The sequence below is a fragment of the Rhamphochromis longiceps genome, linkage group LG1, assembly GCF_057381845.1.
Source record: "Rhamphochromis longiceps isolate RC_006_pf linkage group LG1, R_longiceps_female_GT1.1, whole genome shotgun sequence".
NCBI lineage: Eukaryota > Metazoa > Chordata > Actinopteri > Cichliformes > Cichlidae > Rhamphochromis > Rhamphochromis longiceps.
The window spans coordinates 34,525,847-34,543,968 of NC_140557.1; the positions used below are offsets into that span (position 1 = coordinate 34,525,847).

General features: G+C 39.1%; 1 protein-coding gene across 1 annotated transcript in view; it reads right to left on the reverse strand.

Annotated features, from left to right (window-relative positions):
* The window catches only part of LOC146679073 (protein kinase C-binding protein NELL1-like), a 312,233-nt gene that overhangs the window by 209,516 nt on the left and 84,595 nt on the right, over positions 1-18,122 (reverse strand). Inside the window, exon 5 of the mRNA XM_085407775.1 lies at positions 595-691. Coding sequence (XP_085263901.1) covers positions 595-691 — 97 coding nt within the window. The remainder of the gene's footprint in view (positions 1-594; positions 692-18,122) is intronic.

Sequence of the window (18,122 nt, forward strand, 5' to 3'; positions counted from 1 at the left end):
GAAGGCACCGAGCTGACTGCAGGTAGGGAACTGCCTGATGGGGCTCTGTCTTTCAAGACCAGAGTCTTTGACTAAAAGAAGGAGTTCCTTGAAGTGTCGATGCAAGAAGGGATGAAGGAGGTAAACGGAGAAGGAATGGTGCTCATGTGCAGCAGCGATAGTGTCAAAGCATGAAGAGGAGACATAAATCACACCACAAAAGGGCCTATTGGCTAATCAGTGTTACAAAGACAAAAAAGGCCCATTGATTGCATGATGGGTGGGCAGTAGAGGTAGGAATATCAAGGGAATGTGCATGTCCTTGTGATTCCCTGCCATGTCTGCTCCCTGCTGCGAATGCATGCAGAAGCTGGAGAAAACAAGCACAGATTAAAAATCGACATCATTGTGATGGGCTTGGAAACAAGGGAGGAAAAGCTCAAGCTGCGCTTTTTGCAGCTCCTCTGTAAGCCCTCCATACTTTACTCTTGCATCTTACAGCGGGCGTTCTTCCCCCACACAACCTACTGTAAATCTGCCCAATTACACCTGGCAATGTTGAATGTGAAACATGCTAAGGTGCATAAAGTCTGCATATTATCTGTGGAGTCTTACCTTAAACAGACCATGCCTGTGGCTATGCTGGCCAAGCCACACTCCACTGCCTGGGGTGAGCTCCATCTGGGGAGGGTCTATCACCCGCTCATAAATTCTGCAAAAAAACAGGAAAAAAAAGACGAAGAAAAAAGCAATTATGATTTGATAACAACACAGATACAGAAAGGTTTCTCTTTTTGTGCTGGCCTGGAACGAGGTACTGATCCAACGCAACTGAATAGAAAAGTAAATCCGACAGAATATGTGTCCCTGCTCCTTCCCATACACCCCCTTCCTTTCATAGAAAGCAGACAGTGTAAAGCAACGGCTGCTCTCCTCAAGCATGACAGCAAGTCTCGCCCAACGGTTCTCAAACACGGCATTGATATCAGGACCTGGAATGTAGGCTGGATTAACCGCCCGACTCCTGACACAGACACAAACAGGCTTTGGCATTATCAAAGCAAACATCCTCAGTGTCATTCGGCACCATTTATTCCTTCCAGTAAGGTGGGCTTACAGATGCCAGTGGGCTGCAATGGGCCTCTTTGAGGATGTCAGAGAATAATTTGACAGCTTTTCCTTCCTCTTTCTCACAACAGGAGCCAATATGAGTAGAAAGCTGATTTCTTTATTGTGTTCTGTCTCAAATCTCATACTTCCATACTTAGACTTGCAGTTATGACTTCATACTTCAGTTCACATAGACAAGTGTGGGTGGCTACATGTAGCAATGGTTCCAGTTAATTTTTTTAGCGGGCAATGGAGTATCGGTCAAATTTTAAAACAACAAACATCAGCATTGATGGCGACGCTAACGCTAGCTAGCTGCCTAACAGGAAAAACTAGGACTTTAAAATTAGATGTGGACAAAGGCCTGCCTAGTTATAATTGTTCACTACCCTACCGAAAACAGTGGCAGTACACCAGCACTACTTACTAAGTATCCAAACTGACGCACCTTTGAACTTTCCTGGATGTTAGCCCACAGAGTTTACTGAAAGTAGTAACAATTTTGCTTTCTTTTAGGACCATATATTACAAAACAACACTTCTGTTTAGCACAATGCTAGCAAATCGTGGCTACGACAGCTTCTTGTGAAAAAAATAAAATAAAACATAAAATAAAATAAAAACCTAACATAGTGGGTAGATTAGCATTCATTGATTTTGTTAAATATATGTTGTGACATGAACACATATTTTGTTTTTTCCATGCTGGGGTAAAAGTGGTGCAGTATCTCAAGGCTATTTTTACCATAAGTGTTTGATTTCCCACCTGCAGGGCAAGATGTTGCCGCAATACAGAATGTAGAGGTTATGTGATCATACCTTTTTTTCCCCCTCAACCCAGCCTTTTCCCAAAATCCAACCTTGCTGTTTTTGTCTTCCCTCACCTTTTCCTATCAACAGCTCAGCAGCGATCAACACTGGGAGTTTCACACAAGGAACACTGGAGAACAGCAATGCCAATTAGAACAGTGATGTGCTTCCGGGTGTATTAGCAGTCTGGCTGCTGATTGTCACAGGACATATATTAGTTAGCATAGGGTAAAGTGTGATTAATGGTGCACGTCTCTCGCCAGGATTTCATGAAAACGGGTAAAGTTTTGTAGTCAAGCGCACAAAACACTTTATCAGTGAATAATTGCAGTGACTGTGTTTCTATATATTTATATATATTTACCATGGTGCAGGGCTCGCAAAATTTCAAAATCCCTGGTAGCCCTTCGGGCAGGGACTCTTCAGTTTTTGGTAGCCCAAAATAAATTTAAGTAGCCCAAATAAAAAAGAGAGCAATTTTTTGATTGATGTTTTGTTTCCTTTACAATATTATACATTAAAGTATAATATTGTAACAGAAACAAAACATTAATCAAAAAATTGTTGAAACACTAATTACAACATTGTATAAAAATTACAATCATCAACTCAAATACTTGGTTCTAATTGAACAGAAATTTCTATGAACTTGTAAGAACTGTGTAGGACATGAATCAGTCTTTGTCAGATCCTGAATTTGAAATTTCCACTGAAGTCATTGGTAAGAGGCAAGTGGAACCAAGATCGAGGCCATTTGCTTTTTGAAGTTTGCAAAGACTGCTAAATTGTGCCAGTGGTAGTTCACTCTTTGCAACATAGTACGCTGTTCTAAACAGATTTTTCAGGTTTATTTTTAGTATGTTATTTGCAATCGGTGTTTGTTCTGGGAAAGATATTGCAGACTGAGCAATAATGCATTTCTTGCATTTCTCATGGGTTCTAATGGGGGCCTTTCTTAAAATTACTGGTCCCAGTAACAAAGGCGCTTGTCGACTCAGAAATCGAGAGAAAACCAACAACACACCCGGCAGAACATTATGTTATTTACACGGGTGCACAAAAGTGGTCCGCATGTGCGCATTCGCTGTCAAAATAAAAGACGCGCACCAGATAAGAAGTTGCAACGCGCGTTTGCGTCCAGTTAAAAGGCACTGTTTTGTCCACTAGAGTGGGATTTTCACGGCACATTCTGCACCACATCTCTGTGCGTTCATCATTTGTTTGAAGCCAGCTCACCTCCTGCAACCACTTTTCCGAGAATACGCGCTTCTTTTGTGGTTCGGACTCCTTCTGACATTTCTTTGGAGGTGGAGGAACATCACAGTAATTGCTTAAAGGAGCTTCTTCGACATCTTTAAGAGTTCTAAACAAATGTCTGTCCTCCTCCAGAAAATCTTACGTACGCAAACATGCGTTGTAACTTCTTATCTTGTGCCCGTTTTTTGTTTTGACAGCAAATGCGCACCTGCGGACCACTTATGTGCAGCCCTGGTTATTTAGCTCATCATATTGCAGCCACAGAGAATTCTTTTGTCCATGAAACCATAAAGCTGCACTTTCTTTTTGCCTTATAGTCTGATTTGTCATAACTTTTCCGTTTTGTGGTCACTTCTTCACCCTGACCTGTCTTATTTGGCTGAGCAGAACTAAAATATATATCCTGCTGCTTTTACACAGGCACTCACATAACGCTCAGCGATTCTCTGCGCGATCAACCTCTCACATGTTTAAGCTTGCTGCGGGAGATTTCACTTGTCATGTTTGCATAGTAAGCTATCGATTGATGAGACGATGTCAGAGGAATTGGTGCGTAAATGATAGTCACTCACCAATCAGTGCTGTCGCTCTCAATACACAGTTCGCGCGACTGCAAAGTGAAAGCAAAAAACAAGTGCAAATTCTGGCTCACCGATGCCAATGACATAATTACGCAGCTACATTTCCCAAAGAATGCAAAAGCATTGACATATATTTTTCCTTCCTATGATAGCCCGAAGGGCAGGGCAGAGATAGATTTTGGTAGAGAAACCCCCCCCCAGAAAATCAGACAAAGTTTAGCAATAAATGGAAAAGGTCTTACATAGTGCTTTTCTACTTTACTTGAGCACTTTATACAGTTTATACAAAGTGCCTCATTTCCCCATTTACCCTTTCTCTACATCTAAGTCATTTCTATCTAGCATTCACACTCCACTGGATGCACCAGAAAGCAATTTGGGGTTCAATAGCTTGCCCAAGGATACTTGCACACTGGAGCAGTCAGTAAGATTAGCAGATGAGCTGCTATACCTCCTAAGCCACAGCCATAACAGGACCCCCTTCTAATTGTAGTTGCTGCTATGAGTCGTAACAGGTCTCCATTGGAGCCATCTCACCACTTGGAGCCATAACCAGTAAAAATGTAACATAGCTCCAGTTAACCTTTATCATTGTCTGTCTATACATCACCAAGAGTTAAAATAAGAAAGAGTCACATATAGACATAGAAGAAAGAGTCAGGCAGCTGTGGAATCACTCGGTATCATTCATGGTAATGGAGTGGCTGAGGTGAAGAGAAAATTCTGAAATGTGGAAAGTACCACCTTATGGCCTGCTGGAAGTGTGGAAGCACCGTATGGCAGGCTGTATATATGGCTGTATATATCTACGTCGTACCGCAAAGCACATATTTTGTTGACAGTCAATTTCAATAAGCTGCCAGACCGCCTCATTTTCAACAATTTACTGACTGAACTGAATAAAGTACATGTAATCTTGGGCAGTCAGGATTTCAGCAATACTGGTTTACTGCATCCAAAGTTCATATTCAATACTGATAAAAGTAAATATAAAGAAATATTAAGCCTCAAAGGCTAAGAAAAAGCCACGTCTGTCTGCCTTCACAATCTCAATAAAGCAAAAAAAAAAAAAAAGAAAAAAGAAAAAAATCCAAAAAAGATATTTTCTTTCTTCAAAATTTAGACAATCTATTTAGGTCTGACAGCCTTCGTAGCTTTACTTCAAAAGAACAGTCTCAATCACAGCCATCACTTTTGCTTCGCCAATATCTGCCAACCACACTAAACTCCAGACCACTTTCAATTTTCCACTATTTGAGCCTGAGACATTTTCTGTCATGTTTGTGTCTTTCTTCTGGCAGAGAGATGAAGTCCGAAATTGGGAGTTAATGTCCCTTTTGAATCACTTGACTCACCATGGGACATAATTCTCAAAGCTCTCAGTTTATCCCCTGCCAAAAGCACAAGCTGGGAAATGCCAAGTCACTGAAGGCGGGTGGCAGATTACTGGTGACTGTTGCAGGCAACTAAAAAAGAAAAAAGAAAAAAAAAACTGCAAAACGTTCCCAGTGTGTATGCGTAACCTAGATTGGGTTTCAGGGTGCTTATCATATTATAGTCCAGTGAGCTCACGAAACCTGATTTTTCTTTTTAAAACAACCAAGAGAAAACAGCTTTCATAACAAACGTGTTCAGACTGAAAATGTGTTTTCTAGGTGATCATATATCTACATGTTTGTTTTGCACTTCCAATTGTACCCATAAATGAGTCTACTGCTGGTGCGAATAGATTTTCACTTTTGTTGGAATCTCAACCATTTCATGTTGTACTTTTTACCCGATCTTTTTTTTCAAAGAATAGAGCCAGAATCTTTTGATCAAGCTGCATTCCTGATGGTTGTAGATGGTGTTTGTAGCACCAGTCACACCAGGAGAATCTTTATAAATTTAGGCACTGTAAGACTTTGTTGAGTCTTTGTTCATAAAACTGTTTCAGTGGGCATGCTGTGACACCCTTTCACATTCCAACAAACGACTGTTTTGGAATCACAACCAAATATATTCAGTATATACAATATACACAAATGATGACCAACATTACAGTCTACACCCAATCTAAGAAGTCCTTGAGACACTTTCTGTATGCTGCTGCTCAGAACGAATTGTCTATAATGTGCAATGTTCTGTGTAAGCCAAGCCTACACTTTCATCGTGCTATCATGCTAGACTACAGGTGTATTAAACAATCCACATCACAGTCTATGTGGACAGGGAAAAGGGGATGTATTGTGAGCAAAATGTACAAGAATTAACACGAGACAACCCTTTCTTTGTGAATACAAATTATGCCCTACTAACTGTAATGTGCTCATAATAATTGGGATGATTCTCAGTTACAGTCCATTTATTCTGATTGGATATGAATTCCAGCTCATTTACACGTGGATTTCTACTGTTCTGTGCAAGAAGAGTTCTGCGATCAGCACTTTTCTTCATGCCAGTGTACTGTATGTTCCATAGATATGCTTGTACCTGTGTGTAAAATTACAATAACTGTAGCTGAACCCCCTAAAATTTGCATTACAGTTCACATAAGTCATTTCCCTTAGCTATAGGTAGAAAAAACTGTTGTGTTCCTCCTTTATATACAGTGCTTAGGATGCTTCAGAACAGAGAGCCTGGCATCACAAGGGAATGATTATGTGACTTCATCTCTCAGTAGCACCTCTGTGACAGCAGTGATTCTAGGTGCTAAGCTGTATTGACTGTCTCACACAGCATATCATTGTCTCTACTATACATACACATAAAGTGAGAAAGTGGAACATTTGCATGTCTGTCCCTTTGGAGGCATTACTTTGAAAAACCTCTGTAGGAAATTGCTTTTCAAAATTTCAAAATTTTCCAATTTGGGAAACAATACATACACATATACTTGTAAATAATTTTCCTGTAATTTGAAGTAATCTGCCACTCAACTGCCCACTGTCACGCTCACCCACTTCTCCTCTTCTAGAGGTTATGTCTGAAAAAACAGATGCTTGAATCTCATCTGGTTTGTTGTAGCAGAACTGCTGTCAACCAACATAGGAAGCATTAAAAAAGTATGCACACACACCAAAAACATACACACAGGTCATGAAGCTGCTATATTGCCTTCCACACAATGACAAATTCTGGTCATGCTGAGGAATTGCACTGATCTGACAGCACAGCAGCTGTAATTTATTCATGCAGACACATGGACATGTGAGATACTCCTATAAAGACATAAAAATAATGGAAGTAAAATTCTTTCATGCGTGGTGCTTTCATTCATTTACCAACCTGAGTGAAGGTGTTTGGTTGTTTGTTTCGACATAAATACTGTATCCCTACGCTTCTCTGCCTGTGTACTGTCAGTTTGATATTTCTGGCATTTTATTTTTAATTCTGTGTACTTTTTTTTAAAGTGTAAAGATTTTTTTAAACGGTACACCATTACCTGTCCACCTTTCTTTCAGTTTCTCAAACTTTTATGTCCAGAGTACACCCTACTATCTTTTTTTTAATATTTAAAAATATAACAACATATATTTGTTTTTTATGTTTGTGGACTACAGGCTAAATGTCTGGATTAGTTTGACATGTGCAATTTTGGGGGGAAATTTCATTGAATTGGCATCTACACACAGTCAAACATTATTCTGCATTTTTTATTAATATTTTAACCACACCAGGAGTCTAAGTTAAGGTAAATGATCAACTAAATGACCCCAAAATATTCAGGAATATTCAGAAAATATTTTCCTTTAATTTGTAATTTTTTATGGTGCTGTTTTTTCATGTATTTAATAGAGTTTGAGAACCGAACTGACCAATACATTGACTACATGTAATACAGGGTGCTCAGGATGCAAAAATATTTCTTTTAAATGTCATTAATATGAAATTCAAGTGCTACAAAAAGAAAATATAAATACTAGCTCTATCAAAAACAATCATCTGCCTTTAAAAAGGCTATTTAAAAAAACATTGGACATAGAAACTTACAGTAAATTTTAAAATACATGGCTAAAAATCGTTTTTTACACACAAAATGTCCAATGTTCACATGTGACATGTCCATATGATAGTGAAAGTCATCTCATACTTTTGTAAACACATCTGGAGTCACTGCAGCCACTGGTGTTGTTATGCTACCTACCAGCACCCATGAAAGTCACAAATCTGCTCTTTTTAATAGTAGTTTACTGCTACAACTACACATGTTTCTTTTTCAGCTATTTATTAATAATTGACTTTATGTATATGTATATATTGTACTATTCTTAGTTAGCGTATTGTCTGTCTTGTTAATGTATAATATAATGGAGCACTGTAACAAAAAAATAATTTCCCCCAGGGATCAATAAAGTATTTTGATTATGATAATAGACTGTTTTAATCATTACCAGTGGGCAACTGTGGAATTACAGAATTTTGAAATACTTTTCGATACACCCAATATATCATATCCTCTGCATCACTGGTCCGCGGTGGTGTGAGGATGGTGAATCGGGCTGTGAAATAACGTGCTGGTTTTCTTTCTTGTTTCCCAGGGTTTTTTTTTACTTCAGTGAAAGTACTGCTGCAAATTTGGGCAGCTGTCATTGCAGCCTCTACTTCTAAAAGGGCATCTGTAAGCTTCTCTCATGCCTCTTAAGTGGTGAAAATGAACTGAACTTTACCAGCTCAGACTGGAGCTCTGCCACCCACAGTGGTTGAAAGATGCTGCCATTATGCTCTGTGATGGCAGACATGTGATTTGAATCGATATTCCCATTCACTTTTAAATCCAGGCCAAGTAATCACAAAGAGTCAGAAAACCTTAAGGGAAGAAAGTTGATTCTTTTAACAGTGTTTTTGATTTTTGTTTTTATTTAATGTGTACAAAAAAAAAAGAGAAAAAAGGGAGAAGTGGAGAGGGTAAAACTAAATGAAAGGGACTGGAGCATCTTCCCTGAAAAAAGAAACTGCTACCATGAAACTAGAACATATCCTCACAAGATGGCAGATGTATCATGTTTAATGGATAAAACGACCCAAATTCTTTTCTTTTACCTCCCTGTTGGTGTGTGTGTGTGTGTGTGTGTGTGTGTGTGTGGGGGGGGGGTATGACTGGTTTTACCTACAAGTATGTATATGAAGATAGAGTCTAATCTAGCATTGTCACCCAGTTCCCGGAGGAAACGCATGCCTGCTACCATGTTGTCAGATATCTATAATTACTTCACCTCAACAATGACCTTATCTGGTGATAGAACCTTGTGTCCTTTTCTGATAAGGCACTACTACTGTACTGTATCTGCAGATATACTTAAAAAAAGAAAGACACTAAGATGGTGAGGATGGTAAGATGTGGATGTATGGCTGTGTGCGTGTCCCCTGGGTCTCATTGGAGTATAAAGCTCCTCTTCTCTTCCTCGTCCTCACCACCAGGGGCCTGAGCCTGACCACCTGCCTGAAGGAGGTGTGTTGGACCCTGCTGAGCTCAACAGAGGAAGGCTGCGGTAATGACACACTCCATCACACTGGACACAAAACAACGGTGAACCTCAAACAAGAAAACTACTGGGAGAACTAACAGCCTCATATCTGTCCCTGAAAACAAAGCCAAATATTTGAGTGACAACACTTTTCATTGCACAGGCCATGATGGCTGCATGTAGATATCCATCATATAAAAGCAGACAAAAATATGGCATCAGCAGCTTCGAATATTAAGCAGGAGTGCAAAGAAATAACGAAACAAGGAGAAAGCTTCCAGTGTCCTGATGATTTCCTTTTAGCATAGTTTACATTGGCTCACACTTTACAAAAAGAAAAGGAGTTAATGATCCGTAGTAGCCCTGTGAGCTGTGTCAGTCCTGTGATAAACTAGCAATCTGTCCAGATTGTACTCTCACCCTATGTCAGCAAGGATAGGCTCTGGCCCGTCCGCGACCCTGAATTGGAAAAGCAGTTAAGAAAATGGATGGCTGGAAAGAGATAATGATGTTCAGAGGATTAAAGTGGCATGTTATCTTGTTCTAGGCAAAAACAAATGATTAATATGAGGGTCAACATGTAAACTCGCAGGGGGTAATACATTAGTGAAGAGTGGGTCATACCAGGGGCCTGATGAAGATACAAAACAGCATTGCTTTACTGCAGGCATTAGCTGTTTGTAATTTTACAGGGTATACAGTATATGTTTTTGCATTGAGCTTCAAATGTATTGTTTTAAACAGGACTCACTTTAAAGTGAAAACAATGTCAACAGAAGCAATATCATGTTCCTACTAATCAATGAACTGTCTTTCTTTGTTGTTAGAGTAGATATCAGATTAGCCTGCACATCACATTGTTACTGTGCACAGTGAACTTGCTACTTTGTTGCCTTTGAAATGGTTGCTTTGGAGATGGGAATCAGGTCTGAGACTACTCGCTGTCAGTTGCTGTTTTAAAACCCACTTTGGTCAAGATGGCAATGAAAGACAGTAAGATGGAGTCAGTCTGCTATCAGTTTGCTAGAATGAGGTCAACTTGAGAACTACAGTGCATGCAATCTGTTGATAATATAGTGATAACTTGACAAAAAAAATCTGTAGGTGTCGACATAGACAGAAATTCACATTAAAAATAAATTCATATGAACTATTGATATCCACGTTCCAGCCCAAACCAATTTGAAACAACATTTCCTCCACAAATACTGTAGTGATGGAATTGCTGCAGGACAGAGATTTAGCTGTAAAATGATGTAGCTGCTCATCAACCTCTATATAAACTCAATACAACCAGCGGAGTGCGCTCATCTGTGCAGACTGACTCAGATTGGTTGCAATTTGTTGTCTTTCGTTTTTAGCTCAAACTTGCTAATTACATCTAGCAGTTAATTTGGGTTGAGGTCTGGTCAAGTTCACACCATAAACATTCATTTGGAACTAGACTGAAACAACCTACTCCAAAGGGTCTTGGAAAAAAAAAACAAGAGTTTGATTTAAACGGACTCAACACAGCAGGTGTGAATGCACCCTAACTATTATCTTTTAATGTCAGTCAGTTTTAAAACTTTCCTCCCAGTTTATTTAACTTATGTAACCCAAATAGAATTCTGGCTTCCACAGATTAGCTGTGTGCCCATGAAAATAAGTCATAAAACACACCTATCCACAGAATCAGGTTCTTCCATTCCAACCTCTCCACCACCAAGGGCAGGACCAAAGAGCTGACAGTGGATGCCAGGGACAAGACTGTAGACCTGACCAAGGTTGGAATGGCCTACAAAACCATTAGCATGAAGCTTCGTGAGAAGGTAACCACTGCTGGAGTGATTATTAGAAAAGAGAATGACCACTGATGTCCCTTGGTCTGGAGCTTCATGTGTGATCTTGCTTCGTGGGGGTGAGGATGATCATGAGAAAGGCAGTTGGGACCAACATTAGTAACAATGGGTTTCCCCTGCTCAAGTGTGCAAACCTGGTTACCAACTACAAAAAAATACCTTACAACTTTTCATCTGGATTTTTCATTGATATTCTGTCTCTCTCATTAAAATAAAATCAGAGACTGTTAATTTCTTTGGAAGCGAGCAAACTTACAAATTCAGCAGGGGATCAAATAATTGTACCAACACCGACACATATGATTAAAGGATTTTTCTGATTAAAAATTTAGATCAGAGGGAAATAGTTTTGATGCAAGCAGCACCACAAAAAAGTTGATCAGCACCAGATGCATTCACATCAGGACTGCTAGTTTACCAGTTCACGCCTTAAATTAATCTCAGGTGATAAGTGCGCCCAGAGGGAAAATAATTCGCTTTTAACAGTTGCGTCATTCGAATGGCTGGATTGCAACACTGATTGTAAATCCCAGTCGGATGTTAGAGATGGCTCTGTGTAGCCTGACTCACATGGAGAGCACACTGCAGAAAATCAAATGAAGAAAAGGCTTTACAACCACCACCACCACTTCATTGACATTTAAAAATTTCCTTCATTAGCTTGCCAAGTGCAGGAGGAGTAATTACTCAGAGGTTTGTACGAGCTGCTGCCCTGGAAGAACAGCCACCCATGATCTAAACGCATTTTATTTTGCTGGAAATACCCTGTTGATTAAAGACCCAAAGGCCACATATAATTTCCTATCTGCTTTCACTGTGTGTCCTATGAAGCTGGGACAATACACCAGCGCAGTCAAACAAAAGAGCTTTCCTGTCAGAGATGTTGTGTCTCCAGCGGAAACCTTGCCAACAACAAGGTCATCAGTGCCAAGGTTACAGGTTACAGACAGCGTCATGTAGCATTATTAACCTGATTTTAACTCATTATTATTCTTGGCAGAGTACCCTCCTCTTAGCTGGGGCGTCAGTGATCAGGTAATAAAGTAATGAATGGTTGCTGCTCTGCTGAGCGGCACTGCCCTTCACAGGAAATTAAAAAGGTATACCTGAATTCCTCATTTGGAGTAACATTTATATTCTTTCTCACTTTTAATATAAGAAGGGCTTGGCTATCATTTAAAACCTGTATAATTTATATAGAAACATCACACTGCAATATTTGGGAAATACAAAAGGAAACAAAACCATATTTTCATAAGAACTTAGCTTCCTTGCACCTCTGTCATTAACCTAATGTCCCATTCCACTCTAACGGATTTTTTTCCCGCCCTTATCCTAATGATAGTTTTGGCTGGGCAGATGAACTGCTTAACATGTAAGAAAAAAAAACCTTCCAGCTCACTGGCTTCTTTAATGAGCAAAGCAGAGTGTCATTGTCTGGCTGCTGGACAAAAAAAATATCATATTATTATGAGATCTTTAAGGGGGAGAGCTCCAAGTGTCCGTCTTCCTTCATTAGCTAAGTGTGTAGTGAGATGGCCAATATATATTTTATTTTGAAACTGTATAGATGTGAAGTAGATCACGATGGCTTCAGAAAAGCAAAAAAGTATTAAAGGTTTTCCTCCTCTCGATTGTAAGGAACAGTGTACTTCTCAGACCCACTGCACATATTTGAAGCACTGGAGAAGCTGTAACTTCACTACAATGGAAAGATAAATAAGATAAACAAGGAAACAAAAAAGGAGAACATAGTTCCACTCAAAGGAGAAGAAAGAGCACATCACAACACATTTCCAAATCAAATATTTATCCCGATTATTTAAATATAAACCAGGAAGCAAGTCCAAATTCTAAGTTCTTAATTTGTCATCTCTAAATTGCTAAACCAACAGGCAACTTTACAAATTGGATGTTTTCTGTAATGTGACACAAAACAGAGAAAAAGCTTCAATCTGTGGTTCCATTTGGGATGCTACAATCAGAGAATTTTTGGTAATTTGCCTGTAAATTATATGAGCAATTGTTCTGATCAAAATGATATAATGTGTTTACAAACAAATCAATTAGAGAACTAAACATTGCAGCATTTCTTCCATGCAAGCTCTATCTGACCTTCCCATGTGTCAGGCAGGTTAGAAAGTCAGTTTTATATTATTTGCATAATCTTCTATTTTGTACGAATTTTCCGACAGTTAATCAGACTCTGTGTTGCAACTAGCAATCAGCCCTGATATTCAGCTGTTTTGAAAGCATAATTAGAACATCACTCAACACAACCATCACAAGTCAGACAGAGAAAAAGAAGCATGACGCAACTGGCAAAAAATTTTGGGCCAGAAAAAACATTTTTTTAAAGCAACTTTTCACTTAGCCTCTGGTTAATTCAGGCCACATACTGTAAATGCTTTTCCATTGCCATGTTCCCACATGCTGTTCATGCATCTGCTCCTCTAAGTCTGTCTTGACCCACTATCCATTGGCTTCTATGATAATTGTACAGCAGGGAATTTCAAAAAGAAATACGATTGCTCAAAGACACAATCAACCGTGTGCTAATAATCCCAACCACTGTATGTAGGGAGAACCTTGGGAAGCTGATGTAACATGCAGTCTTTATCAGCTCACAGCTGGCCCAGTTAGACATTACAAATTTGTTGCTATTTGGAACAAAGGAGCCAAATTTTCATCTCGTGCTGTGCAGCTGTACTACACTGAATAACAAAGTATACCTTTCAATTCAAAGGTTTTACATATCAGGAGGTAAAATAAATTAATCTGGCCCTTACCATGCTCTAAAATTATTTAAATACCACCTCACATAACATCAACACAAGACACATTATACCACAGGACTATTTAACAAAAACTAAGCCATATTATGACAGTTTATGTGTGTGAAATACACCCCATGTTTCCACAGTTTGTACACAGCAAATTCGAAAGTGTTAAATGTTTTGGTGTTAATAGTCTTCTTGCAAAAGTAGAGTTAATTTTACTCTAAGCAGAGTCACATTCTTTTAATGTAACTCTGAGGTGTAAAATGATAGTAGTTAAAATCGAGTGTTAAAAATGAGTGTTTCTCTGTCAAATCTGGAGGTGTTACAATGGAAACATTAACTCTTGACCTCTTAACTCTGAACTCCTAGAGGGGCTATGACACCAACAGAGTAAATTCACAGACTCCGCCCCCAGCACGGCTCCAATCGAAGCTGAAGTGAAGCCGTTTCAGAACATTTTGCTCTACATATTTGAGTTGTTTGCAATGCTTGGTAAGTCATTTTTTCAAAGATTGTTTCAACTATTTCTATGAGCTTTTACCTTTGTGGCTCTTTGGAGTTGAGACAAAGCTGTGTGAAAGGCATTAGCCATGTTGCTCGCTGATAGCATAACATTCTGTTTTAGCTAGCTGAAAGGTATTATTTGCGGGCAAATACCACAGCCTTGAAAAAAGCTTGCATGTGAATTTTCAGTCAAACTTTTGGTCAAATACACCTAAAACAATGTGTAGAATGTGAAATGTTGGTGTAATGGTGCTACTTGAAGCCTGAAAACGATCGCCCATAAAAAAAAACGAGCAAACAGCAGTAGCAGACGTCCTGACTGGGTTCTACGTTAGCATAGATCCCTCCAGAGTTTTGTGCACACGGTTTAGGTAAAAATGAAAAAGGTTGAGGTTTTACATTTAGTTCAGTATTACCTGTTGCCTGTGTCCTTGTCTTTTGGGAAAATACTTTACACAAGTAATGGCTCAAAGAGGATTCCTTTTTTTTTTTTACTGTGCTGCAATTGTTTACTGGATTATTTGTGCCATTAATTAGTGTCAACTAATTTTTATTCAATCTCCACACAGGATGCTTGTGAAGATGGAATATGGGGGAGAGCAGAAGTGCGTTGAAGTTCCACAAAGGGATGAATGAAGGACATGCATATTGTATTGAAGAAATAAGTGTTGAGAATGCTGTTATTTGCATTTACCATGTCAGACCTTTTGATAAACAAAATTCTAATGAAAGTGAGAACATGTATACTGTTACATCTTTCAGAAAATGTTTTGAAATTGTGGTGCACAGTTCAGAATAAATGTTTTTCAAAAACCATTCCATCTTTTTAGTAAATGTTTATTTCCAAAAGAAATTTCTAGAAGTTCAGAACAGTAAAATTCCCGCTTTTTAGAATGAATTAGAAGATAACTCTTACGTAGTTAAACTAAAATACTCTTTGAGAGTTAATATATAAACTCTTAACACCAAGTGTTAAATTATCAACTCCAGACAGATTTGGTGTTTAACACTAAATCAGAGTTAACGTACCAACTCTCCAAAAAGAGTTAAATTAACACTCTCTGGTGTGGACCCATATAGACACTTTAATAGTGTTGAAATCAAATCCGACAGTGTTAATTTGGACATGCTGGATTTGCTGTGTAGAGCTACCACAGCAATAAGTTCATGTAATCATTTTCTGCATGACTTTATTGGTCTCTGGCAATGCTGTGGAGGAATTTTAGCCGACTCTTACTTACAGCATTGTTTTAGTTCATTGAGGCTTGTGGTCTCAGGCCTGAATTTTGATTGGGCCGGTCATGACTGTTCTTGTGGTTTTAAAGTAATCCCAAACCAAATAATCTCAAATAACTACCCCACCACTACCATGCTTGACAGTGTTTGTGCAGATATGCTGTATTTGGGTGTCACCAAACGTGGTGCTGTACATTATGGCCCTTTAATAAAGGGCCATAATAAAAAGTGGGGCAGACTGACAGAAGCGAGGCTGCCATATCGCGCCATCGGCCCCTCTGGCCAACACCAGTAGGCAAGTAGGGTAAAGTGTCTTGCCCAGGGACACAATGACCAGGACAGAGGGCCCAGGGATCGAACCTGTGACCTTCCGGTCACAGATGCGATCCCCAACCCCCTGAGCCACGGTCGCCACGGTTGGCACTTTAATCTTGTCTGTCCAAAGGAAATTGTTTCAGAAGCTGCTCAGATGCAGTTTTGCAAACCTAAGCCTTGCTTCCATGTTCTTTTTTTAAAGAGAAGAGGCTTTCTTCAGGCAACTCTTCCAAACAAGCCAAATTTGTTCAGTCTTTTTCTAAGGCCTGTAGGGCCTAAGATGTAGCTCTTGGATTTGTTTTTGTTTTTTTGCAATATCTCTGACCACTGCATGCTCTGACGCTGAACATGCACTTGTGGGTAGATTGGGAACCGTTTTAAATTCTTTCATTTTTGTATCCTTCTCACTGTAGAAAAATGGACTTGACACTGTTTGTAAATGGACTTATAACTCGTCCCAATTTGATCAACATCAACAATTGCTTCTCTGTCATTGCTGATGTCTTTCCTTCTTGGCATTGTGTTAACACACACCTGAATGTTCCAGAGCAGCAAACTGCCAAATCACATTGCTGATGAGCAATTAATCTAGTGCATTTGATCCACTGAACCTGGCTGCTATTGACCCTCTTTATTCCTATGGACATAGTAAGGGTGTACAGTATTTTGGTTTTGTTGATGTCTAATCATTGTATTTACCTAACAGTAAGACCTGCTAATGAACAGATTCATGGGGAGAAAGTTAGTGGCACACTAAAGAAAAGTAGGAAGTATCATCAGGGAAAACCTATAGGAAGTCTATAGATAAAACATACATAATTCCCAGGTCTCTGGACTGAGGATAGATACCAGAGCATCCCAAGATCAACCATACAAACACAGGAAAAACATCAGATAGTTGTCATGAAACTTAAACCTCCTGGCTTTAATATTGCTGTAGCACAGCTTCCATATTTATTGCATATGATAAATACATTTAAACACATCAAACAGTTAAAAACAGTTTCCATTTAAGAAGAAAAAACAAAACAGCCTGATGTTAGTGCTAAAGTAAAGGGATCACCAAAAATTGTTGAATCATCTCACAGATCTTTGAATCTACTCTATGCCCTCTACAGTCTCACATCATTGTCTCTGGTGTTGTCATTACAGTATAGTTGAATCCAGAGCAGTTTTTGTAATACTTCACTTAAGATATTTATATTTTATGCAGTATCAGGCAGTTGCCTCATTCCCCAGCTAAATAAAGCTGTGCTCCCTAACAGTCAATGAAATCATTCAACCACTCACTGCAGCTAATGGAGCAGTATCAATAAATCTATGTATTCAAATCCTTGACCTTATATTACAAGGGAATAAATAATCCTGTCAGAATTCATACTACCTGAGTATAGTATAGTATATATATACTCACTCCACAGTGAACTTGAAAAATTCTAAATCAGGTCCAATTGTTATTCAGTTGTTCAGCTTATCCGTAAGTAAAGTTTTTCAGTGATGAGTGTTCAAAGTCTGTTGCTGTGACACCCACACACTCTACAACAAAAACCTCTAGAAGAGAGAGTACAAAAAGTAAGCACACATAATGATGCACCCCTTTACATAACAGTTTAAATGTAAAATGATCTGTAGCCTCAGATACAAAAACACAGAGACAAAAAAACCCAAAGCATTAATTTTTGACTGTAAAATAGCTAAACTACCAAAATGTAACATACAGTTTAGATAGTGAGGCCATATTTCATCTTTGACCATAGTTGTGTCCAAACTTCTGACTTCTATATATCACATTAACTTTAATTATATATTATTTCTGATTTGCACTGGATTATAAGCCACACTGTAAGTGCACTTACTTTCAGTTTTGTAGTAGAGATGTGACTCTGCAATTTTTTAGGAGTGATAAAAGTCATGTACAAAAATAAGAATGTGTCCATCCATCCATCCTCTTCCGCTTATCCAGGGCCAGGTCATGGGGCCAGACCTCCCTCTCCCCGGCCACCTCCTCCAGCTTGTCCATGGGGACACCAAGGCGTTCCCAGGCCAGCCGAGAGATATAATCTCTTTAGGGAGTCCTGGGTCTGCCCTAGGGCCTCTTCCCGGAGGGACATGCCCGGGACACCTCACCCAGGAGGTGAGGTGTTCCAGGCACAGAATATCTTTTTACATTTTTTAATTTTCCTTTGCTGTGTTTCATTTTGTTGTGTGCATCTCTTTAACAGGGATTCACAACTAAAACAGTGTGACAAAACTACATGTACC